This window comes from Dermacentor silvarum, chromosome 1 (assembly GCF_013339745.2).
Source record: "Dermacentor silvarum isolate Dsil-2018 chromosome 1, BIME_Dsil_1.4, whole genome shotgun sequence".
Classification (NCBI taxonomy): domain Eukaryota; kingdom Metazoa; phylum Arthropoda; class Arachnida; order Ixodida; family Ixodidae; genus Dermacentor; species Dermacentor silvarum.
In genome coordinates, this window is record NC_051154.1 from 433,329,856 (window position 1) to 433,356,350 (window position 26,495).

General features: G+C 45.4%; 1 protein-coding gene across 1 annotated transcript in view; it reads left to right on the top strand.

Annotated features, from left to right (window-relative positions):
* The window catches only part of LOC119437699 (protein GPR107), a 103,597-nt gene that overhangs the window by 69,777 nt on the left and 7,325 nt on the right, over window positions 1–26,495 (top strand). Inside the window, exons 13-15 of the mRNA XM_037704685.2 lie at window positions 8,328–8,421; window positions 15,846–15,893; window positions 20,229–20,383. Of these exons, the coding sequence (XP_037560613.1) occupies window positions 8,328–8,421; window positions 15,846–15,893; window positions 20,229–20,383 (297 nt within the window). The remainder of the gene's footprint in view (window positions 1–8,327; window positions 8,422–15,845; window positions 15,894–20,228; window positions 20,384–26,495) is intronic.

Genomic DNA, 26,495 nt, shown 5'->3' on the forward strand with positions numbered 1-26,495 from the left:
TGTGTAAGTTTATTTGTCTATGGAAAGGCTATATTATTATACAATTTTTGCATTCATTTAGCTTGCAGGCCATTGGAACGGGCACATGAAGGGGTAAATGTAGTTTCTCATGCTGGTTTAGGGGCAGTACATGGCTTTATGACAAGTTTTTCTCAGTTTTCTGGCAGGGTACAGTCATATATTTAGTATAGTCATTCTCGTTAAGAATAGAGCTACAAAATGGTGTCATTAATATTGCTGTAGCTGGATTCTAGAAAAAGTTGCAGCTGTCTAAACTTCAAATGCGTTTTTCTCAGTTCGATGTTTTTACACACCGCACTCAGTCTTATGGGGCTTTTTTCTATGATGTTTTGAAGTGACAATAACAAGTTTGGTATCAGTGTATTCGTAATGAAATTATCTAGGGGGTGATGCTATTTCTGTTACTCTAGCATCATTTTATAAATTACAATCGAAAGTAACAATGAGTGAAAAATAAGAAAAATATATTCACAGTCAATGTTGGTCTCCTTTCTTACCTTTATAATGCTTTCAAACAAATAAAAATAGCATCACCCCTTAGAGCAAGTCCTTCGCATTAAAGTCATGCTCTTATTTTTGTCTTTGACAAGGATAAATTGCCAAAAAGCCCCGTAAGAAGTACTCATGAAATTTATTTTGAGATTTTAATACTTTCTGAACTAGAGTAGCTATCAAAAAAACTAATTATAGATTTGAAATCAGCGTGAAAAATTGATCTAAACAGTGAAGTTTAGTTCAGATAGAACCAAAACTAAAGAAAAAGTTTTTAGAACCCACGTTCATTATATTGAGGTATGACTGTATTTATTTGAAAGTTTCAAATATTAGCACACCCCTCTAGTTTTATTTTAGGCACTGCAGACACTTTCATGTGGCCTTCTGGACTGAATATACCATATTTACTCGATTCTAACGCGCCCTCAATTGTAACTCGCACCAGTTTTCTGCGACCAAAAAAAAATCCTATACCGTGCACCTCATGCTTTCATACAGAAATATAAATTTATCTCGTTTGGAAAAACAAAAATTTACTCCCGATGCACTAAAGTTGCGATAAATAAAAAAAGTTGCAGTTTCACCCTAAAGGCGAAGCATCGATTGCGATAGCAAATTAGTAGACTGCTATGCGAAGTAAGAATAGCAGTTTTATCGGCCGTATAAACTTGCAAAGATTCGCTTATTAACAAGCACGGTGTCACGCGCGCACTAGCAAACATGAACACACCTTGCTCGTTGACCATGGAACTTCACTGTCAAAACGCTGGAGTGACGAAGCGCGGCGAGAGAATTGACCTTCGTGCTAGCACGCTTCTCACTTCAAGCGAAATGCAGCGCGCGGCGGACTCCCCCCATTGCAGATCGCTTTCAAGATAAGGAAATCGTCGCAGAATACATCGTGCTTCGGTCCACTGAAACCCTTCCGCGTTGCTTTGCTGGCGAAAATCCTCTCCTTCTGTTTGCGCCAGTCCCGCACACAAGTTTCGGATTCTCCAAATGCCCGTAATGCGGCCCGATTTCCATCCGTCTCCGCACACATGTTCACTTTCCTTTTAAATGCGGCATCGTGATGAACTTGGCACTTCATGCTGATAGAGCAGAAGCAGAAAACGCGAGGACAGACGGTAGACTAATGCCTAAGCACACGTACTGCAGCACATGGAGGAAGCTACGGCAGCTAGGCTTGAGTGTAGCTATGCTTGAAGCACGTGCGAGGCGGTTATTTTGAAATGCCGACGGCTATATGCTAACGCAGATTTAGGGTCGTACTCGATTCTAATGTGCACGCAATTTTTGGACCTGTTTTGTTGGAAAAAAAGTGCGCGTTAAATTCGAGTTAATATGGTAGTTTGCGCATGAAATCCTCAAACCCACAGACCACCAGCACTATACAAGTTGATAAACGACTGTACAAAAAATATGGTGTATCAGCTGTGCACATCACATTGTTTTCGTTGTTTCTCATTATTTTGGGAAATAACAGTTTCACAGTTCACCGAGTCATCTCAGATCACCTCGCTTGGTTGGCTTCACTCGTCACTGTCATTCACACCTCAAATCTTTCTTTCTGTGCCTCCAAGCACAATACAGCTCTACTGTTCCTATGTTCGTGTCTGATTGCTTTAACTCTTGGCTTGGTTCATAGCCACAACATGTTTGATGGCAGAGGCATGAGCAGTAGATGATGCAAAATTAATCTATATGAATGTGGGTGCGGCGTCTGACATCTTGTGGTGGGAAGTGCACCCACATTCAGTATTGGAATTTTTCATTGTCTGCTCAACCTAGAAACCACTTTTAATGAGCGAGAAGAATAAAGGAAACTGAGGGGCTCAACCTTTTGTTGATTACAACTGTACAAAGCAAACGAGACATTGAAGCCAGAGAAAGCGTTGGGGCAATTAACTGTTATCTTTAATTGAAATGTAGAAATATAACAAAGAAAGGGGAAATGAAAGTGGGCAAAAAGAGGACTCGCTGCAAAAGGAAGCCGAAACCACATCTTCAGCATTATGCATGTGGTACTGTACCATTAGCTACCACAATGGTCGTCCTGCTACAGTCAAACCTCGATAATATGTACCTGCTTAATGTGTAATTGCAGTTTAAATGTAGTCTCGAAGATTCCCCCACCCAGCCCCCATTGAACCCCATGTATTGGCTGACCACTTAAGCCGTAATCGCTCATTGCCGACCAAATGGTTAATGCGTACTATTTTTGTTTCTTATCTACACGCACAGGCACAAACTTGGCAAAATCTCATGTGTGCAGACGTTCGATTCCTGAGTTGCGACGCCCGGACGACAGTCGCCAGCGATAGTGAACCTAAAACATGGCCACCATGACGTATTTCCTGCTTATACAGCTGTTGCCGATTGCCACGCACATTTGCTCCCGGTTACGCAAAAAAGCCGCCGGAGGTGCGAATTCACTCTCGCCATCGAAGTCAAGTAGTAACCGCGCAGAAGCACATTTTATTGCGAAGCGCATTTCTGCCATCACATTGGATGTCACCGCGCGCCGTATGCTGTATGTGCGAGTAAAAGCTTGCGAGGGTCAGCCGACTCAATCTCGCGCGCGCAAGGGAGAAAGGCAGGGCGGAAGCACGCTTCTTCTGTTGCGCGCGAGGCACGGCGGGAGAGGCGAGAAAGGGAGGAGTTTACTTTGGCGGCAGCAGCGCAGGCTCCTTATCTTGAAAGCGATCTGCGGTGTGGAAAAAGTGCACGCCCCCGCGGGCCTAATCTTCAAAGCAATCTGCAGACAAACTGCAACTAGTGCCGGTAGCTTCGTATGCGCTGTGCTTTCAACGTCTAGTTCGCATTGAAGCAAGAGACGGCACGCTGGCTGCTGCTGCCGCCTCCTCACTCCAGCATTTTGAGAGTGAATTTCCGTGGTCATCAAGCGAGACGTATTCAAGTTTACCTGCGCACGGATTATACCGTACTTGTTAATTTAGATACTAAGCGGGGCCTCATGGACAAACTGGCCGACGGCCTTATCGAGTTCGAAGATGCCGTCGTCGCGGCAAGGCTGTCACGCAACAAGTGAAGATTACCGATTTTTTGCTGCCTACCCGCAAATAAAGCCTGTCTGAGTGAATGCGTTTGAGAGCATCGTGATGTAGTTCTTTTCCGGTTGGTAAGTAGCCGCTAAACTGGCATTGGCGGTTAATTCGTACATCGTTTATTGCATACCTAAACATCGTTCCTGCCCAACTAAGTATTAACGAGGTTTGACTATATCAACTTTCTTGGCCAACTTTCTGCTCACATACCGTGTGATGCCTGCAATTCAAAGGATATTCCTTATCTGCTGCCATGTTCGGGTATGGCACTGGCTAACACTCCCAGGGCTAGGCTTATTTCACATACATGAATACTCAAGAAAGTTGATGGGAGGATGGCTACCGCAGTAGCTTAGTGGTACAGCACTGCAGGCATAATGTTGAAGATGTGGTTTCGGCTCTATCCAGCAAGGTGTTTCTTTGTCCACTTTCATATCCATTATTATTTCTAAATTTCAATTAAAGATTACAGGTAATTTCCTCCGTTTTTGAATTCATTGTTTGCTTCAAACAGGTGTGACCACTGTAAAGAAAGTTAACTTCTTACGTAGTTAGTGAATAAACTGTCAAATTGTTCTTTGTACTTCTTGCACTATGTGTAGTTAAACCTCAATATAACAGAGTTGGTAAAATCAGAAATTTGCTTCAGTATATTAAAACTTGTCAATTGACATTAGACCTTTTATGCAAAAAAAGTAGAGGTGCCGATGGATTTTTCTTACGCGAAAGCGGCTGCAAAATTTTCTGCATAATTGGGCAATCGGATAAAGCAAATTTGAATGAGGAAAAAAATTTTGACTTTTGTTGAATTTTATAGTCACCGATGAAGGATACAGTTTCATGGTGTGTTAACGATATCTTCACATTGGGGGTACGAAGCCAGCCACACCTTAGCATCCACTCCGCCCCCGCGACTGATAGTGTTGCCCGCAGTTAGATTTCGCTATCATGAAAAGTGTTTAGTACTGGAGGTTGCGTAATCTCAAGTTTAGGAGACGCGTTGAAGCAAAAGGAAAACGGAGCATTTGCTGCCCACCGCTAGTGCTGTTCATGATAGTGTCGTCCCACTGCAGGCGACATTGTCAGCCATAGGGGCAGAGTAGACGTGAAAGCGTGGCTGGCTTCGCTTCGTATCGCCAGTGTGAAGATATCGTCGACTCGGCATGAAACTATCTTTCGTCGCAGACTCTCAAATTCAACAAAATGAATTTTTTTCTCAATGAAATTAGTGTTGTTCTGTTTGCCAAATAATTTAGAAAATTTTCGCAGCTCCTTTATGTAAGAAAAATTTATCAGCAACCGTACTTATTTGCATAAAAGTTCGAATTTCAATACAGTTGAGCCCACATATAACAGCCCCACTTAGACCATCAAAATATACATTATTTCAATGGCACAAAATCGCATATACAACAAACATCTTTGAGCCCTGCCGATCGGTTACAGCGAACGGACGGCATAAACCCGGCGCCGCGATGCGAGATATAACTACGGCCTCCGACCCCTATGCGTGCGGACTTTTTTCCCGAGCCTCCTCGCAGGCGAACTATTAGTTTCGTGCCCCTCTCAAGCGAGCTACTCCCCGCAGGCACACCCTCTCCCAGTCGACACGCGCTGTCTCTGCACCGCCCGAGCAATTGTGCGTGCGCGCCGGGCAGCAAGGCTCCGGGGGGAGCCGCATTGGTTTTGGAACTATATGTGCCCCTGCACTACAGGCACAATGCGAAGGCATGGATGACGCACGATTTATTTGCAGAGTAGCTGGGCGAATTTTACCGCGACATGAATGCTGCTCGTGCTTAATTGCTCAGCGCACCACATTCTAACTTCTCTGATGGCAGTGACTCGACTTTTCCTGCCGACTTCGAAAGCGCAGCCACTTGAATTAGGCATAATGCATGTGTTTAAGGCATCGTATAAGCGCCGCATTGTGGAGCGCTTGCTCATCGCTGTTTGCCCGGCCGCCAACTTGCCGACTTCGAGTTTCACTGTATTCAGCCATTGAGATAGTGAAGGCGGCCTGGGCGGAGGTGACGGTCGCTTGCGTGCGGAACTGTTTCTGCAAAGCCGGCTTCGTCGACATAGTATCTGATGGCGAGCCTGACGCTTCCTAAGAGGATCAGTCCAGCGGCGATTCGTGGCAGCGCGTTGTTGACTCCGACATGGGGAGCCATGACATTGGCTGGGATGATTTTATTCCTGCTGATGAAGACATGGACATTGCGGAACCGTGCACAGATGAGGCATCGTTCGTGAAGTGCGGGCTGAGAGCGACGCGGAGGAATCGGATTACGATGAAACTTCAGAGTCAACACTCATAAGCGTGCCTGTAGCAGTGGGCGCGCCAGTAGAACCTCAGGCAACTTGTCTATGCCTAGAGCCTCGGCAAAGAGCACGCTTCCGCTTTAAATATTTTAAGCTGGAGACCGCCCTCATCGGATGGGCACTGTAGAAACAAACGAGCATCACGGACTTTTTTGCAAAAAAAAAGAAAAATGTGTAGCACCTGATTTTTCTTTTAGCTGTGGTCCACCTACTACGAACTTCAGGATATAACGAACGGACACCGCGTAACGCTCAGGTTCGTTATAAGTGGGCTCGACTGTATAGCAAAATTTTTATTTAACGAAGCAAATTGCTGATTTTACCGACTTGGGTTTATTGAGGTTTAATTGTATTGAAATCATGTATAAACACTTTTTTATATTGAGGTTCTAAATGCATGGTGTTCTATGGACAAGAAGCAATAAAATGTTAAATATTTTGTTATATAGAGAATTGCATTATATTAAAGTTCATTATATCGAGGCCTTTAACTGTAGCACAAAAGAACTGGGACAAACGAAATGGACAGACTTTAGTCTGTTAATTTTTTTCTGTCCCAATCCTTTTTGTACTACATTGCGCAAGAAGAAAGTATGAACAGCTGCCAGCTAGTCCCTTTCATCGTGCTTTTGAGGACGTTCTCTTTCTTTTTTTCTTGCCCATGAGTTTCAACAGATTGGAATCTTTGCCATAAGCGAATGCTATACTTGGTGACAACGTAAGAATTCAGTAAAAAGTTCCTTCCACAATATCTCACTGCATCTGCTCTCTGTGCCTGCACACTTCAAAATATGGTTCACGAGACTGCAATATTGTTCTTCTTCTTTCTGGGGTTTTACGTGCCAAAACCAGTTCTGATTATGAGGCATGCCTTAGTGAAGGGCTCCGGATTAATTTTGACCACCTGGGGTTCTTTAACATGCACTACAACGCGAGCACACGGGCGTTATATTGAAAGAGATGCACCTCCACTGTTACATTACAGAAACGAGTAAATGTAATTGACTTGTACATCTATACACATTAATTTGTCTTAGACCACAATGTATTTGACTCTGAATTCTAAGGTTTTCACTAACTATAGTCCACTGTGCATTTATGCTGCTTTGCTCAAAGTTGAGTGTGTAACGTCACCATAGTAGCATTACATTGATAAAACGCATAAACATTTTCCAAACTTTTTGCCACATTGCAAGGGCACTCTTCTTGCCCTCTTCAAAACAGTTTGTCACTTGTAACTCTGCATGGAGCAAAAAAAAAAAGAACTTCTTGTGAATGCTTATTGAGGCTCATCTTGGTTTGACCACAGGTACATCCTGTTATTCGAACATGTCATGAATCTCTTTTTTTCTCTCTCTTTCTTTGGACTGTGTTACATAGACTGCAGCCACCATCTTCCCTCTATCGCCTTTGTTTCAGACTTTTTTAAACTTCAATATGCACAGCCATTGCCATTCCTGCTTGCACCATCAATTGGCATTGTGTTTATTTTTCATTTTGTGGGTTGTGCTCATGCTTAAAAGGCTTAGCTCAAAAAGAACAGATAAAAGCAGCAAAATACAGAAGGACACCACAAGTGCTGATGCATTAAAGCTTATTCGAAAAAGTAGATAATTGTATCATGACAAGGAAAAGTTGTTCAGTATAAGAATACAGTCAGCGAAGGATTTTTCGAACATGCCCGATAATTCGGACACCTTCGCATCGCCGCCATCCTATGTAGCCAATGTATGACATCTAAAATTTTGAACGCTGAAACCCTTTGCTGTCCGATTTTCCTGACTTTTAGCTGTGACTGCAGGTCCGAAACCGCGTTTAATATTAGCCGCCACCGCCGGCATTTTGATAATCTCACGGCCTCGAACCAGCGCTCTCGCACATCAAACCATTGGCAGCTGTAGCCACTGCAGCAACGCTAGGCCTAGTTGCTTCGACGTTCTCGACCAAGCTTCCTGCTGTTCAGTGCCATGTTTTTCATTGAAAGAAATCGCCGCTGTCAGCAGTATTGCTGATTTGTCACCTTCGCCGATGGCTTCGAAGCCATTTCCGTGCTTCGAAGCCATGGCTTCGAAGCACGGAAAGCACAGCAAGGGTCAAGTGTTGCATAATGTGGGTTCCCAAAAGTCGGCATCGCCGCAATGCAGCAGTGATACTCAGTGATACGCGGTGAAGCACACCAAAAGTGGACAGGGACAACTGTCACGGGATGCAGTATGTATTCTGCACACGTGCACCTGCAGTCTCCTGTCACAGTACGAGCATTCAATGTACCTGATAAGTGCACCTGCCCAATTTTCTGACATTTTTGCAGGTCCTAGGGTGTCCAAAAAGATTGCTCATTGACGTAAAATATAAAATACACATCAGCCAGCACTGTCACATCTCTGTGTCACTTCAGATTCACTTTTGCATGTGCAGGTCTATTAGGCATCTGCAGGAAGCATCGCAAACAGATGGCAAGGCAGCTATCAACCTGGAAAAACTCAAGCTGTTCCGGCACTTCTATGTCATGGTGAGACTGTACATCTTCCTGCCATACCACCTCTTTATTTGATTGATAGTGGTATGCGGAAGTGCCTAGTGGAGTGGAACATTGATGCGTACTCCAATGGACTAAGTATTTGTTCACTTTCGATTAGGGGTGTTTAAATGTCGAAATTTTGTTGCGTTGAACGTAAATATTGAAAAAAAAAAAGTTTACTCGGAATGGTTTAATCACCTGCCGCGATGATTCCATGGCTATGGCATTTTGGTGCCGAGCAGGAGGCTACAAGCTTGATTCCTGGCCACAGCAATCGCAGCCTGATGGGAGTGTTTAGCGAAAATTCTCATGTGCCTTGTTTTGTGTGCAGATAAATGAACCCCAGCTAGTTTAAATTAATTTGGAGCCGCTGCAGCATCTCTCATAGCCCATATTTGCTTTGGGGCATTAAAACCCATAAATTAATAGACACCTTTCACCACATTCATAATCACAGTAGTTCTGTCTGCTTTCCCGCTGTATTTGGATTCAAGGCAATATTGAGGGGAATGCCATGGAGATGCAGCAATCTTTTCAGTGAATTTTAGGGGGAAGTTGGGGGAGTTCAGCAGCTCAACCCCACTCCTTATGTAGAATTGTCTTATTCTCACCTTCCTGCCATTTGATCTCGAGGACCAAGTGAGTTTGTCATGGTACAAACACAGCATGCAACTTACCATAATTGCCCTCAGCCGGCTAAGGACTACTACTACCGGCATGCTTTGCGACAGCAATGGCATAGTGAAACTAGTTGCGAAATTAGTCCATTGACTATCTGATCAAACTGCCATGTGGATTTCAGATGGGGAAGGGATGGGCAGGTGCGAAGCTGATGAACAATGTATTTTAATTTGATGTTGGAGCTTTAATCAGTGAACACTTAATGCATTGCTTATGAATAAGAGACAATTGAAAAATTAGTGCTGCTTTTGCAACCACTAAAATTGTAAATACAGTAAAATCTCGTTACTATGAACCCCACATTAACGAACTTTCCAGATTAACGAACTTTTCAGAAATCCCGTGCTGACTTCTTATAGTTTCCATGTAAAAATATTTCAGTACTACGAACTTCAGAATTTCACGTCTTGAATGTTCGCACACCCATACTTTTTATGTAATGGTTTTGCTGCTTCTTTATCACTTTGAATTGAGTGAAATAAAGTGCTTAATGGAAATCAAGATAGGAAGTAGTGAAAAGCATAAGTTAAAGGCTTTCCCAATGTGCCTAATCTAGGGTTTATGCCAGGCAAGGCCTTTGTGTGTGAAAAAGGTGTCCTTGCTTAAAGCAGGATTGTGTTGGATGTTTACCATGGTTGGTTGAGACGTACGCAGTTCCTGAGCCTTCATTAAGGCGAGTGTAGCTATGCTCACTTCCGGAATTATGTTGAATTATTGCTCTCGATTCATCAAGATGTAAGAAAAGCTACATGCTGTAAAACCAAAGTATATGTTTTACTGGAAAAACTAAGTGGTTGTTGCTTCTGAGCACCCATAAACACTTTTATGACCCATGTTCGATCACATAGTCCATGTTCGGCAGTGGCTTTAGAACCCCTCTTCCACTGCCCCCATCATGTGGTGGCCTGGTAGTGGGAGCATTGGTAATTGAAGCACAATGCATACTTGCTACCTCTCCCAATTTGTTGGTAAAGTTTGCGGATTTGGGCTCATTCTATGATTTTACTAATGTTGCGGCATGTTTTACGGAAAATAAATTCTATTTGTGAAAAAGCTTTAAAGGGGTTGTAAAATGGGGTCCCGCAAGATCAAGATCGAAAAAAAAATGCATGCAAACAAGTAATTGTATTGGTACTTGCAGCGCCTCTTGTGGAAATGCAAGAAGTCATATACTGGTGAAGTAGTACTTACTTTGAGCAAGTTTACCCAGTATAGTTCCTGAAGGAGGCGAAATCAGCAACACCAAAGTCACTGAAAAAGTCAGTGCAATCTAAAGGCAATGGGTTGCTTGTCAGTCTTAGCTCTTCCAAGTTCTCTGCTGCTTGTGTACTACATCTGAAGTTAAATCATCAATAAAGCACGTGCATATGCCAGGAAACATATGTGCTCAGGGAAAAGTTCTTAAGAATGTGGGCCATCCTTCCTTCCCTCCCTCCTCCATTCCGTGATATATTTATTAATCTTAAAGCTCACAGGTTAGCTGGTATGGTAGTGTTGCTTGCACTATGACCTTGGGCGGCCACCGCACGAGAAACAGATTTATGTCAAATGCCTCATTTTTGGTGGTTGCCATATTGCCCAAGCCTTTTGCTTTAATAAAGTGAGGTCCCATTATTTAACTCCACAACCCTATCGTACAATTTTTTCTAATGAAACTGTAACACATTGATAATAATCTATTGACAGCACTTGTGCACACGTGGATAACCCAGCCTTACAATTTCAAATGTATAAAGCAACTGAGCCTTATTTACATTTGGGCGAGAAGATGTCTGTGGAGAATCATGGGGCTTGGTTTTTGTAATAACAATCTCATGAACCTTACAAATAAAGCCAAGGAATGCATAGGAGAAAACTAGCTTTCAATTTAATTAAAATGTCAAAATAATAAGGAGAATGAAAGTGGACAAAAAGACAGCTTATCGCAGGTGGTAGACAAATCCTCATCTTCCGCATTACATGTGCAGCGCCTTATTATTTAGCTACCGCAGAGCATTTCTCTTGTGCATCTTTTTTTTTGGTATTTGTGTATGTGCACTAGATCTAGCCCTGTGAGTGTTAGCCAGTGCCACTCTTGGCATGCGTGTGGATGTGGAACATCCTTTCAATCGCAGTCATCACATAGTAAGTGAACTTGGGGTGCAAGCAACTGTCTTGTAGTCCCTCGTATGTGGCTTCATACTGTAAAGTACTTATGCAGCTTTGTGCAGGAAACTGCCTGCGGGACAATTCAGCGTGAGCTCATGAGCGCTTGCGACAAGTTGTGATCCAGTGGAAGCCCCCATGAAAAACTCACTGTCACAACTACTGACCAAGCTCTCTATATGAAAGCAGTGCTCTAAAGCTTCATGTACAGATTTCCTTGCCTCAGGCTCGTTACTGTCCTTCCTTGCTTTGTGCATTGCACATCTCGTAGCTAACTTGCAAGATGCGCACATTTTAGTTAAGTTGTATCTCATGTGAAAATAGTTTTGTCAAAACCTGTGAAGCAACTATCACTCTTAATCTCTGCTGCGATCCTTCTATCACTTCCAAACCCTGTGGTGATTCATGAGTGTGCATTTCTCAGAGCAGCGATGTATTGCTTAGAAAAACACTGCAGGGTGGAACTTGACTGTGAAAAAAATGAAGCTTGGCACTGCTACCGTGATGATGCTACAAAAGAAAGAAAAACAAAACTAATAATCAACGGTGCTCTTGCCAGTGATTTAAATTGTTACATATAAAGATGCACAGGAATGACTATATACAGGTATATTTACAAGCACATATGCATGTAGCATGAGAAGGAAATTTACAGAAGAATAAAAGTGGGTTGGAGTGCATACAGCAGGCATTGCCAAATCCTGACTGGGAGCTTACTACTGTCATTCAAAAGAAAAGTGTACAATCATTGCATTCTACTGGTGCTAACATATGGGGCAGGAACTTGGAGGTTAACAAAGAAGCTCAAGAAAACCGCACAAAGAGCGATGGAATGAAAAATGTTAGGCCTAATGTTGAGACAGGAAGAGAGCGGTGTGAATCGGAGAGCAAACATTGATAGCCGATTTTCTAATTGACATTAAGAGAAGAAAATGGAGCTGGGCAGGCCATGTAATGCGTAGGATGGATAACCGGTGGACCATTAGAGTTACAGAATGGGCACCAAGAGAAGGGGAGCGCAGTCGAGGACGGCAGAAAACTAGGGGCATGATGAAGTTAGGAAGTTTTCAGGCGCAAGTTGGAATCAGCTAGCGCAAGACTTGGGTAATTGGAGATCGTAGGGAGAGGCCTTCGTCCTGCAGTGGACATATAAATGTAGGCTGATGATGATGATGATGCATGTAGCTCTACCCAGAACGAACAGCCCATGCCAGGTTAAAGGGGTTCTGAATGACTTCTTATCGAAGTGGAGAAAGACATTTGAAGTGAAAATCGGCTATTTCAGAATCACTTTACCGCAAAAAGTACTTCAATGCGTTCAGCAGAAGCGAAGGTATCGGCAATCAAACACAGCCTCCGTTGTGCTCCCCTTCCTCCTCCAATGCCTTGCACTGCGAAGGCTACGGCGGAGCCCTCACCAAGATGTCCGAGACATCACCGTGGCGCGCATTTAAAATTTCCGATTTGGTGCCTACGGTGCGCTAAACGTAAGCCAAACACAGCTTTCCTCGGAGAGCCGCAGTGCTCTTAGCCAGTGGACTCGTGGTGGCACCCCGCGGCTGTCGTGGTGTAGCAGACCGCAGCTACCAATAGCAGCCGCGTATGGTAATGCGGTTTATTACGAAATAAAGCACACAGAAAAGAGCCAGAATCATGGGGTTTTTGAAACGAGAGCGTTTGAGAAAAAGGTGACTTCGCGCTCCGCTTGCGAGCTCCACGGACCGCATACGACAGCAGAAATTGACTGAGATGTTCACAACAGTGCATGCTACCCGCGGACTATGTTATTTCACCAAGCCCAAGGGGTGGTTCAGGGCCTCTTTAAAACGTCATCCTGTTCGTCCTTTCAATCATGACAGGCTTGCTCTTGGCCACTGAAATAACTCTTTCATAGCAATATGATATTGAGAAGTACAAATTTATTCCAAGTGCAATTTCAAAGTTGGGAAAACTAATCTTTACTTTGAGTTGCAGTTTCAAATCTTGCATTCTGTGGCTGATATTGTCTTGTAGAAGGCAAGTTTCATAGTATAATTAAACAAAACTTTCAGATTGATTGCGTTCAGCCACAAAGAATGATAAGTGGTACTTGCTATTTGGGTGGAAAACAGGCACTCATCATGTTGCCTCTTGTCTCCAATTGTTATGCAATTGTTCTCCAAATTCAATTAGAAGTAGCTCGAGATTTTGGGGACCATATTTCCTTCTCTTGAGGGAATGAATTGTGGTGATAAGTAGTACATTAAGTTGCTACAGCAGTTTTAAATGTAGTACAGACGATTTCTGTTTGTTCGATCCTCACGGGACCAACGAAACTGGTCAAATTATGCACCGGGTCGAATTAAACAAAAGGCAGAAAAAATGCCGTAACACGCCATTGATTCACGCCATTGATTCACGTGGCAGTAGTATTTGCTTTTAACACTACCTTCGCCACAATACAGCTGTGTTACATGGTGAAGCGTACCAAGCGAGAAGAAGTCCCACTGTTCCTTAATTTACACCCGCACATGTGCCGTCTCTGGTCACAATACGAGCACCAACGCGCCTAAAAAGTTGACTAACAGGCCTTCAGAGGTTTAGGTGCACCCCCGCTCTTTTGTTGGCTTTAAACGTCCCCTTGACTTTCGGAGCTTTTTCTTCTTACCGCCTTCCTTTTCGCTAGCTTTCCCAGAACACAGTTTTTCTCCGCTTCTTAGCGCATGGCGCGTGCGTGCACGTGTAATTAAGGAACGAACGGTCTCATACAATACACATGAATGGCGGCCAAAATGAGGGCTCAAATCGCCACAGCAACATCAGAAACAGCTCTGAATGGCTGCCAGTGTGCTTATTAGGAATCTAGGTGCTTCGACTGTGACCGGAGACGGCACATGCACGCCTGTATAATTAAAAAACGCATACTATGTCCCATGACAGTGTCCCCTTTCTATTTTAGATATGCTTCACCACAATAATTTGCATATGCTTCACTGTATAACACAGCTGTATTGCGGCAAAGCTGACCAGTCAAGTTGAAATTATTCGGCGAAGGCCAATTTTGTGATTGAAATAACGGAAGTTTGGGCCCATAGAGAGGTATAGGCGCTGGCCAGGACCTTCGGTCGGGATCGAATTAACTGGAGTCAAATACAGTGAAATCTCGATGATACGAATCTCACGGGGTACTGAAATATTCGTATTAGCCGAAATTCGTATCATCGAAACACAATTAAAACTAGCTAAATTAAAGAGTCGGAGGTGAACTCACTCAGGCACGCGCATCGTAAAAAGCATTTACAGTATAGATCACTTATAACGTAACTGTTTATAGTGCAGAAGTGGCTACAACGCGGCCTTTTCCGACTCCCGTTTACCCTCCCATAGAGCTCCATGTATACGCATACCGCTTCCAGTGCAGCCGCGTGAGACGAAATACCGGTTATAATGCGGCTTCTGCTGGAAAATCTCGCCGACAAGGGCGGTATCGAGCACGCTTCTCAACGAGGTGTGCCCACCGACGGGAGAGGAGATCAACGAAGGCGATGCGGAGGAGGAGCATGAGACGTGGAGCATGAGTCCAAGGGCGATAAAATCGTCCCCGCGTGCAGTATGTGCGAGTGAAAGCGCGCCTTTCGCGCAGGGGACGTGCGCCTTCAAGCACGGAGAGCGAACGCACAGCGGAGAGCAAACACGACTTCCGTCACAGCCAGGCGCGCCAGTCGAGCCCGGCCCTGCTTCCGTCGCGTGAAAGGCCGGGGGGGGGGTATGGGAGGGGGGGGGGCGACGACGCAATCTCCCACCGAACGGAGCAAGCGGGAAGGCAGCGCAGGAGGGAGGCAAGGAGGGAGGGGGGGCTCTGCCAACAAATGCGTTCTTGTACTTTGTGCCTGTACCGGCTGTCGGGGTTGTCGCGCGCAGCGTATCTTGAAAGCGATCTCCACACGGCTCTGACCTTTGTATGCGCTGTGCTTACGCCGCTCAGTTTCCATTGAAGCGATAGACCGCACAAACCTTCGATCGCTGCGGCGGCCCCGCGGAAAAGCAAGAAAAGCGCCACCGCGTCAAACTCTTCGCGCCCAGTCGTGGCCTCCGCACTGTCCGGCGCCGCATCCGTGCCTCCGCACCAAAAGAGAAAGAAAGCGCATGACTGCGCGCTGTTCTTTTTCGCAGCCGTCGGTGGGGCGCCGTTTATTGGTATCAACCGACGCGGGTCGAAAATCGATTCGTAACAACCGTTCTCTAGCACGTTGCAAAGTAATGGGGCTCAGCCGGGGCCACAGGAAAATTCGTATCATCTGGAAATTCGTATTAGCCGTGATCGTATCATCGAGATTCCACTGTAAACGAAAGCTTACTGTATTCAGAGCTGCATACCTTGTCCGAGGAAAAGTTCTGATCTGTACATTTTCCAGCCTTTGTTTGTCCCAGTTCCAGCAATAGTCCTGTCAGTGCTTGTTATTGAGTTTGCTTATCTATCATAACCAAGTACTTATGCGGCACTGTTTCTTACCTTCTTGAAAAGTATTGTATCTTGATGTGTGAGAAAAAAAATATGTGCGTGTTTGCACAGGTTTATAATTATATCTGTCCTCATTCTCCTCCTGCAGATTGTGTGCTACATCTACTTCACCAGGATAATTGTGTTTCTGCTGAAGGTGAGCAAAGAAAGTCCTGCGTTCCCCATGGAATATCATCTGAATGCTGCTGTACAAACAGTTTGCAATAGTGTGCCATCCAGCAGGCCTCTTGCACTGAAAAAATATTCTGTGGGACTGTTTTATGGTGGGAAAAACAGTGTAAATATTAGTGCACGCACCACAATGTAAGATACTATATTTAGGTGTGGACAGCACGTGTTTTACAGCTGACAGATAAACTCCTGTGCCACCAAGGTGCCCCACCAGGTGACTCGGTCAAAGGCATGCCGTAGGCGCTCTTTCCATGCTTCTCTATGGGAAACATCCTGGCTATTGAAGCTGTTTTCTGTGTATTTTATGACTGAACAATTCTTCACGTGTAACAGGCAGGTTTCTTATGCAAAGCTTTTACAAAATTTCCACCATTGTGGCTCCATGGCTTAAGAGGAAGCTATAGTTTGACACTATCCCTGATGCCACCTATTCAAGTACAGTGTAGACCGCTTATAACGTAAGTCGCAAATATCCGAACTATAAGCGGTACTGTACGCACTATAACCAGAGCAACAATTTTCAAGGCCCGCACATATGCAAAACATGTGCACCGAGCCGCCACGTGTATGCGAGAGTCGAGGAATTCGGCTAGAACGTTTGCATTAAATTTACAGTCGAATCTCGTTAATTCGAACCAAATGCCGCAGCGGCGCCTCCGAATGGCATTTCTCCGGCACCGCCATAGAGTAAAAGCTTAGGAGAGACCCCTCAATGTCGCGCGTAAACAAAACAAGAAAAAGAAAGAAAAGGCGCGGCAGAGATTTCACCCTCTTTCAAATGGGAAGGTCGCCGATTCTACGTTGCGCCGGAAAATGCGTGTACGTGCCGACGTCTCAGCCATGCTACCGTAGCCACGCGTAGAAAATGGCAGTGAACCCTTCTTTCTCCTTTATGCTCCCTCTACTTTCTAGTCACGTGTTGACCTTGCGCGCTGCGGCTACAGCGCAGAGGGAAGCAGCGGCGCTGTCCCAGGCCGGCCAACGAAACTGCCCACGCCGGCAAACGCCCGCTTCCCGATAACAGCAGAAAACGAAACTTCGGGGAGCTGGCGCCGGGCCGGCTGGAGCGGCGGCACCTGCACGACGGCGGTTGCGCACGGTGACAGTCGAAAGTGAGGGAGCTACGAGGGAGGGTGAGGGGAGTTGCCTAGGCGAAGTCCGCTTCCCTGCTGCCCTCCTCCCTCACATTCCACGGTCTCCGCGTGCGCCCTTCGCCGTGCCATGCCGGCATAGCCCGCTCCCTGAAGTTTCGTTTACAGCCGTTATCGTGAAGCGAGCGTTGGCCGGCGTTGGCAGTTTCGTGGCCCTCGCTCGCTATGTGCGCCGTGATATTTCACGACTCACACTCAAGATTCTGGTTTCAGCCTCACTGGCTGTTCGTTTGCATCACGTGCCCTTCTCCTCCACTTCGTCTCTCTTCCTCGAGCACTCCTTGGGGCGCCCGTTTGAGGGGAGTGTTCGCCGTCTCCACTGACTTCCGTACTCCGAGGCAGCCGCACTGTAACCGGTATTACATTTCCCGCAACTGCACTATAAGCGATATGTGTATACATGGAGTGCTATGGGAAAATTAACGGGAGTCTAAAAAGACAGCACTATATCCGGTCCTGCACTATAAGCGGTTACATTATAAGTGGTCTATACTGTACACTAGTGAACAAAAAGATGTGATATTTTGCATTTGGGTCCTGTGAACTGTTGTGCTCTGAATTGTGCCAGATCACTAGCCTAGGGCAATAGTCTCTTAAACACGCACTGCCATCATACTTTATTCACACCGCATAACTCACCAACCGTGTACATAATTTGCGTATAGGGCATTGCACATGTTCCGATATCCGATATGCAGTGAACAACATATCGTTACAGTATATGGAATTTTTCCCATAGCTCTAATGCATAAGTTGATACTCTTAAGTCGGCTCATCGTTATAACCAATTCCTCGTTACATGTGCTGTCGTTATAGGTGGACTACGCTGTAGTACGCTGTAGTAGCCTTTTGCTCAGCTAACTAACCTATCATTATAATATTTCTCACCAGCGTGCAGTTTTTTTCAGTACTGGTTGATATCACGGTTTCCTTGTGATGCATTGTTGGAATACACCAATTATGTACACAGTGGGTGGGCTATGTGGTGCGAATAAAGTACAATGACAGTTCGTACTCAAGCGACTATTGCTCTAGGCTAGCAATCTGGCATAACACAGAACCCAAATGCAAAATCTTACAACTTTTTGTTGACTGCTGTATGTGTAAAACAGAGAAATGTTTTTATGAGACAGTCATAAGTACGATATGGATAAAAATTTGTTGTATTTTAGAGAGAAGAGAAGGTTAAATTCTAGTGACTGTTTGAAGCAAAATTCATGTTTAGGGCTTGAAATGTTTTACAAGAATCACCGAAAATTGGTGTGTTTAAAGAAATTAAAGCCTGTAGTTCGCGAATTTCTACCTCTGCACCAAGAACAGGTATTGCAGTTCTGTAAACTGCATTCGTTTGAGCGTCTAAAGCAGTCAAATTTGATTCATATAATAATTTACGGCTTATGTGAAATTGTTACGATGTTTTGCGAGGGTTCTGTAAAATCAATTTTGTCCTCTTTAGCTGTCTTATTAGGTGCGATTTAAGGAATTGCAATATCGTTTTTCATTGCCGAGTTACAGAGTTGTAAATTTGGTACTTGAGTTGTTTGCAATTCAGCACTTCTCACTTCAAGTGGTGAAAATCGAGTGAAGAACAGTTCAAAGAACGCCGCCAAAGCGTGTCTCTCAGGGAAGTCAGAGACACAGGGACGTGTTTGCTACAGCAACAAGATTTTCAGGTCATGAAGTTGTGCTGCTCCGCCAATAGATTACCACTGTCAGCGGAGGATAGTCGAACATATGGCAGTGGTAATTTATCTGGTTGATCGTGTCTCACCGCTGGCCGGGCAGTGTCCTCACCTAAAAGTAGTATGTTACACTGCAGCACGAATGCAAGAAGAGGCTGATAAACTTATTTTTTGTTGTTGTTGTTAAAATGTAAGGGCAAAGAAACCATTCAAAGGACAACTGCTCATGCCCCAGTGAAAGCTAATCAGAAAAATTACCCACGTGTCATCCCTCAAACAAAACACTATTATTACAACGCTATCAAGGAAGGACAATTTGTCATCAGCTAAGGTGACAGAAGCTTGTCTGACACATGTGTCACCCAAATGGGAGATATGGCTTGCCTTCACCAGCAATCTTAGGTCCTCATCATCTGATGAGAGGAAAGCAGCCGTCGTGTGCTGATGATGGGCTGGTATTGTGCTAACTTTGAGCAGCTGAGTCTGTTTAAAGATTGCAGTGTGTGCCGTAGGATAAGTGGGAGACTCATCATTACATTTATTGCAACAAATAACTTGCCATGTTTCGCTACCTTTGTTGTACTTATCGTTTTGCATGCCATCTAATGATATAAACTTCTAGGGCTGCACCAATGTAGTTGTAATGATTTTGTAACATCCACATTATTTGACTGTGTTGGCAAGGGTCCTTGGTTCTTCTTGCCCCCCCCCCCCCCCTCTTTTTTTTTCTGCAAGTTAGTCTATTAGGCTAACCTAGGGTAGAGGCACGTAAAGACTCATCATCTGGATTGGTGCGTTTGGGCAGTATTAGTGACAAAGGCAAGCTGCTACTTGTCTTAGAGGTGTTGGAGGCTTCTAAAAGGTGTGCAGAAAGGGGCGCCGGTTGTCCGTTCAGGCTTGTGCTGAATTCATTGCCTCCTTGGTGATAGTTGAGCCACTGTGTGCAGCATCTGGCTTGTCCCAGCGCAGCACAGTTGTCAGAAGTAGTGTCTTCAAATAAAGGGGTTAGAGGAGAAGTGGTGCCTTTCATTTTGAAAACTGAGTGCCCCAATATTTCTGGCTGAAAATGCATAAATTAGTGGATAGAAGTAATGTCCATTCATTCAGGAACTACTGTGAAAGGAGCTACTTTAATGGGTATAATGAATCGCAAGCACACTTGTGTAATATGACTTGACACTTGTCTCGTGTCATAACCACGAGACCGGACATTTGACATGTCCCCATTTGCCCAATAGGTGTCAGGCATGGTGCATTACGCTGAAGAATTAATTGTGCCTGTTAATTGTACGAGGGAATATAGAAATCCAAGACTGTTTGTCATATATATGACTAGCATTTCATTCCAGCCCGGTAGATGCACTGCCTAGTCTTGCTTTATATTGTCTGCATTTCTGCCACTGGCTAACCACCCCGGGTGGTTATAACATGGACAAGTACCCATCGTGCAATGTGATGTCCACGCAGATCACGGTGCCCTTCCGGTACGAGTGGCTGGATGAGCTGTTCCGCGAGGGGGCCACACTCATCTTCTTTGTGCTGACGGGCTACAAGTTCCGGCCCACGCAGTCCAACCCCTACTTCCGCCTCTCCCAGGATGATGAGGAGGAAATGGAGGAAGTGTGAGTGTCCCCCGCTTTGTTTGTTTTGAATTGAATTTTATTGTTAGCAACATACACACACACACCATACCTTTTTTTCTATTTTTTTCTTCGGACAAATTCTTAGGGTTAAATTTCATTGCTACGGACACCACATTAACGAATTTGTCAGATTAATGAACATTTCAGATATCCCCTGCTTACTGCTTATAGTTTCAGTGTGAAAGTATTGCAGTGCTACGAACTTCAGAATACAGAACTTTTCAGAATAATGATCAATATTCAGTTTCTGTGTCACATTAACAACACCTCGGTACTACAAATTTATATTTCGAAATTTGGTGATTCTGATTTTAGTGTATCATTCATGGCAGCCGGAGCAGTAGGCTAGCAGACAACACCCCGATGCTTGGGCAGAAGGTTCATAGAAGGGACTTTATTTTTATGTTTCGGGGACGACGACGCATCAGCGTTTGCTGATAGCACTACATAACCGGAGTAATGTTGTAAATTTTCTGGAAGCAAAGTAATATTGTTTTTCTGCTGGCTACAGTTTATTATGCAGAGTAAATTTTATGGGAACTATTTTCGAAACAGCAAAAATTAGAAATTAAGACAATAATGATTTGAAAAATGCATTAGATAACTTACCTATGCAGTAAAAATACACGTATACTATCTGAAAACCATAACAGCGTTTTTATTGCACTTCACTCCGCATCAGAACGACCAGACCTGTCATCTAGGTTGGTGGCTGCTTCATCCACATTTTGATTCCACAACAGCTCGTCCTCACAGCCGCTTCCAGCCGTTTGCCATTATCGCAAGCATCACGTTGAAGCACTGCTTTTCGGCACATGTTGTTTTGACTAGGGCGCTGTGTGCGTCTCTTTTCTCTAGCATCCTGCTCATAGGCATGCCAAAGTTTATCGGTGTCTGATCAGTGTTCCTGTTTTGTGAGCAGATAAAATCTCTGTCCCGCAGCAGGCGTATAACTCGACTTAGGTCCCATTGCACACAGCAAAACCAAAGACAAGCACAAAAGCGAGCAACAGACATGCTAACTCGACATTATGCCCAACTATGCCTACTACAGTCGACGACCAATAATTTGGACTTCACGGAAAACGTAAATAAGTCTGAACTACTGAATGTCCGAGGAAAACGAGTGTTCCCAAAAAAAGATAACTATATTTACATTTTAATGCCCCTGTGCAAGGAAGAAGTAGTTGATTCGTTGCTGCACACACTTCCGCTTACGTACGCTTATATTTCTGCCGGTTTTCTGTTGTCGCTATACGCTATGCAAGGACTGCAAAGGCTCGAGTCAGATCCGCCCGGCACATCAACGTCCGAGTTAGAGTCGCTGTTTGACAGTGGGAAAACTTGCTCAATTATTTCGTCATCGTTCAGTTTGGCACACAACACCGTGCTGCTGACGTCTGCAAAGTCTTCTAATGTCACGGCAGCAGGAATCGGCACACCGCAGCCTAGCAGGTCATCAATGATGTCCGCATTTGAGCTTATTGTGGTAGGCGGCAGTTCAGGCGCTTCAGTTTCAGAGTCGGGGTTATTCGGACTGCGACTAAAGACTCATTCGGAGTCAGACTGCAAGGGGACCGTTGGTGCCATTTGACGTGACCTCTCGATAACTTCACGAGAAAGACTTCTTGAAGCCAGCAGAGCGTTGTCTGGAACACCAACTAAACAAACAGAATGGCGAGAGCGGGCCATGCGCTGGGATGCCGCAATAGGATGTGATGATCGCAATGTTGATGCAACCTCTGGCAAAGCCTCCTAGATCAGCATTTGTCATTTAATCTGAAGCATAGTGCTGCGACCGACACAAGGCCTCAGGGATTACCATTTTACGTGTAATCTCTGAGGCCATACTTGATGTCTCGTATTCTGAGGCCATACTTCATGTCTCATTGAGGTTGCCAGAGGAGATAATGGCGGCAGAATCCGCGTACGCTGCAGTCACGGACAGAGTCCAGATAATTGCAGAATGTAGAGCTGGCGGCTGTCTGAAGTATCGATCGTCTTTACACATTAAGTCTACGGGGCCATTGGCGGTGCCACGAAGCTTTCCGAATTATCGAGCTTGTTGGGATTATCGGTGTCCGATTTATCGGGGGGTCGGCGACTGTATGGCGTTCAAGCGCCTGCTGCTGCTTCTTCATTTGGACTCTCCCGTGCCCCGTGGCCGGTTGCACATCACACATGCGTGCTGTTCTATTGTGTCGGAGTAAGCAGTTGCGCGTTTCTTGCTCTCTCAAGTCTGCGAGGTGCCTTTGCGCCGGCACTGGCGGCAAGCATTCGGTAAGAACAGGCTGAGTGTTACCGCGGTCACTCTTTCCGTCAGGTCCCAAGCGATCATGATAACGTGCAGCCTGTTTTTACCGCATGCTTGCCGCCAGTGTTCTCTCGTCATCGCTTTCCCGTCGGCTTCTCCATCACCAAACCAACTGCCCCTGCCGATGTGCCACCACAGCATGTTTGCTGTTAGTGTGGATGTGCAGCCTACATAAGTTAGCCATAGAATTTCGTTCGCGTGATCTCTGCGTTTCTCGCATGGCATCATTATTAAGTATTTCCAACATAACGACGGGCATCGAGATTAAGTGCGCTTGATGTAAACACATGTGCGAGAGTGAAAGATTCTAGTCTGTTCGAAAAACTACAGCACAGCTGTTCCATCATGGGAATGTGCTAGAGCAAAGTTGTAAGTGCATTTATTTATGTGAGTGCGTTCATTACGCGAGTATATACAGTAAAACCCCGGTGATACGATCCTGGCTGGTACAAATTTCGGTGTGATACGAATTCATAACGTTCCCTGGTCGAAATACATTGCTCACAATGCGAAAAAAATCAGCTGTTCCGAACGCGTTGCCACACCGCTGCAGATCATACGAATGCGTGAGCAACAGCAGTGGTGACTGAGCCAGCGGAGCGACCAGCACAGACAAGTTGGCACAGCGGGATCCATAGTCGCCAAGCAACCGGCTACGTCACGCGGCTGCATATATCTCTCATTGTTCCCCACGGCGAGCGGACCGGACCACATCACAGCCTAGCCGATGCTTAGGGAGAAAGTAGACGAGTACCGCTGCAGCAACGACGACCACGGCGCAGCCCCAACGGTCAAAAGCTCCCTGCACTCGACGTGCTCTCAGGCATTCAGTGGCGTGCGAAAACATTCCTGAGGTTACGTGCGCGCACTTATATGCCTTTCAGAAGGCGATCGTTGACAATTTGGGCAAGAAGAAAACGTACACATTTAGTAGAACCCCGTTGCTACGTTTTTCAAGGGACCGTGAAAAAAAAAGTTGCAGTTTCATCCAAAAGGTGAAGCAACGATTGCGATAGCAAATTAGTAGACAGCTGTACGAAGTAAGGATAGTAGTTGTACCAGCTGTATAAACTTGTAAACATTCGCTTACTAACTAAATTAACAAGGACAATGTCACGCGCGCACAGGCAAACATTAACACATATCGGTCAATGACCGCGGACACTCGCTATCGAAACACTGGCGTGAGGAAGCACAACAGCAGCAGCGAGCGAATTGACCGTTTTGCTGTCTCTCGCTTCAACGCGAACTAAACGTCGAAAGCACAGCGCATTTGAAGCTACCGGCACTAGGCGCACTTTGTCAACATCGCAGATCATTTTGACGATGAGGTCCGTGCACTTTGCGCACGTCACAGATTGCTTTCAAGATATGGCACCCTCGCGGCTGCGTTGTATCTGCAACGTGCCGGTCGCTTGTCGCAATGCTTCGGTCGCTTGTTGCAACGTACAAGCTGGCTGCACTGCTAAATTTGCCTGACCGCCTCATTCAAACGCGATGTAACATGCAGGAACATTACAGACTGGCGACGTATCATGTGGAACTTGAATACATGGAAGTCAATGGGATTTAGGTTGGGACCGGGAAAACGCGACAGAGCAGCCAGGAAAACGCAGCAGCGTGGAAGGTGTGAATGGGGTTTGACTATTAGAAATCTTTTTTGGTAAAAGTAAATTCATTTTTTCTTGATTTTGTGTATGTTTTGGTGATACGAATTTCGGGTGATACGAATATTTCATGTGACCCCGTGAGATTCGTATCACCGAGATTTTACTGCACCATAGTTCAGGTTTCTGCCTCCTCGAGCGAGACAGTTGCGGTGTCCGCGGCAAGAAATGTGAAAAAAAAATGAAAAAGCCCATTGCGCTTGGGAGGCGTCATGGAGCTTCCTCCTCGTCCAGGGTTTTGTAAGTGCAATTTCTTTTGCACACGCTGCTGTTACAATATGGTGTGTTGGTGGTGCATCGGTGGTGCATGGCGGCGGAATCTATGGAAAATAGCTTCAGCGCAGGCAGAGAGCCAACTCTGATGGTTTGATGGGTGGAATGGTTACTTTTGGAGCTTTCACTGTAACGACCTTTGAGAATAATGAACAACTTGCCGCAGTCCCCTGAAGTTCATTATATCAAGATTTCACTGTACTAACATTCTTAGGAAAGAAGTTTTGACTTTGGTCGTTGAACTGCATTTTCAACAATGATTTTACTTGATCAGACTGTATTCCATCTTACTCTCGACTACATTGCTACTAACAATATGTAATGTAATGGAATGGAGGAGACACAGAGACAGCACCCGTTCCTGGGCCAGCTGTTCTATTATCTGCCCACCTCCTCTTCCTCTACTTCGCTCCTCGCGCAAGCAGCCGAGCCCCGGGGCCGTTTTTCCACATCACACTTGGCCACGCTGCGAACCTGGCAAACAATAAATAAACGATAGTTCAGTTCAACAGGCGTAATCTCTTCTTGGGGCGCAACATGTGCACGGTGAAGTCATTTCTTTTCCGCCGGTCGAGTCCAAAGCTTGGATCCAAGGTGCTAAAGCGCCATGTATTACCTACGCGCTTGGTGAAGGGCCTCTCGAACTTTGCGAGTAGCTTCTTGCCCAGACAGTTGCTGCCTCTTCGCACCCACACCTCGTCTCTGATTTTGTATGCAGGGGCAGGTCGACGGCGGTGGTCATAATAGCGCTTCTGTTTTTCTTGGGCTTGTGTAGCTTTTTCCTTCGCCGCAGCTGTGATCTTCTGGCAGGCAACTGTGCAACTGTTAGAGCGTGTGACGCTAACGGGAGCATCTAGCCTGAGGACCGCTTTCAGCTGGGGCAGCTTCCCATCTACGATTTTATACGGCGTCACACCAGTAGAGGTCTTCAGCGCTGTATTAACCGCATAGACAGCTGCCGGAAGGTGGACGTCCCCAATCGGCCTCTCCTTTCTGTCATACTAGTTTTGTATATGGAGCGAGCCTTGCCTGAATGCTCTCGTTTGTTCGCTCAGTAAGGCCGTTCGCCTGGGGATGAAATGCGGATGTGTAGTGATGCTGCACCCCCGCCGTGGAAAGGTACTTCTATAGTTCCCGGCTGCGAAATTTTGTGGCAAGATCTGATATCAATTTCTTTGGCAAGCCATGCCTCCATTCGAGCCTGTGTTTCAGAAAATCGACTAAATGAGCGGATGCCAGGGATGGTACAGGTGCCACTTTCACATATTTGGACAGATAGTCTACAGCTACAATGATGTAGCGGTTTCCAGCAGTGGAGGTGGGTAGCGGCCCTATGTAGTCAATGCCAACCGTATGAAAGATGTCGGGTATCTCAACAGATGTTAACAACACCTGTTGAGATACCCGACATCTTTCATACGGTTGGCTGTCATACGGTAGGCTGGCACCCTGGCAATTGCTTAAACTGTTGACACGCTTCGCAGCTAGCGAAGTAGGAGCGCACATTGCTTTGCATCTTCGGCCACCAGAAGCATTCCTGTAGCTTGCGGAGCGTGGCTCATTGACCGATGTGCCCTCCTTTGGGGGGTGTCATGAATGGCTCGCAGCATCTCTGTGCGAAAACATTTCGGACCCGCCAGGAGGTAACGTTCTTCCGAGCGGTCCTTCTGCCACTAATGACGGTACAATACACCATTGCATATTGCAAATACAGTATAGACCACTTATAACGTAACTGCTTATAGTGCGGGACCGGATATAGTGCGGTCTTTTCAGACTCTCGTTAATTTTCCCATAGCACTTCATGTATACACGTATCGCTTATAGTGCAATTGCG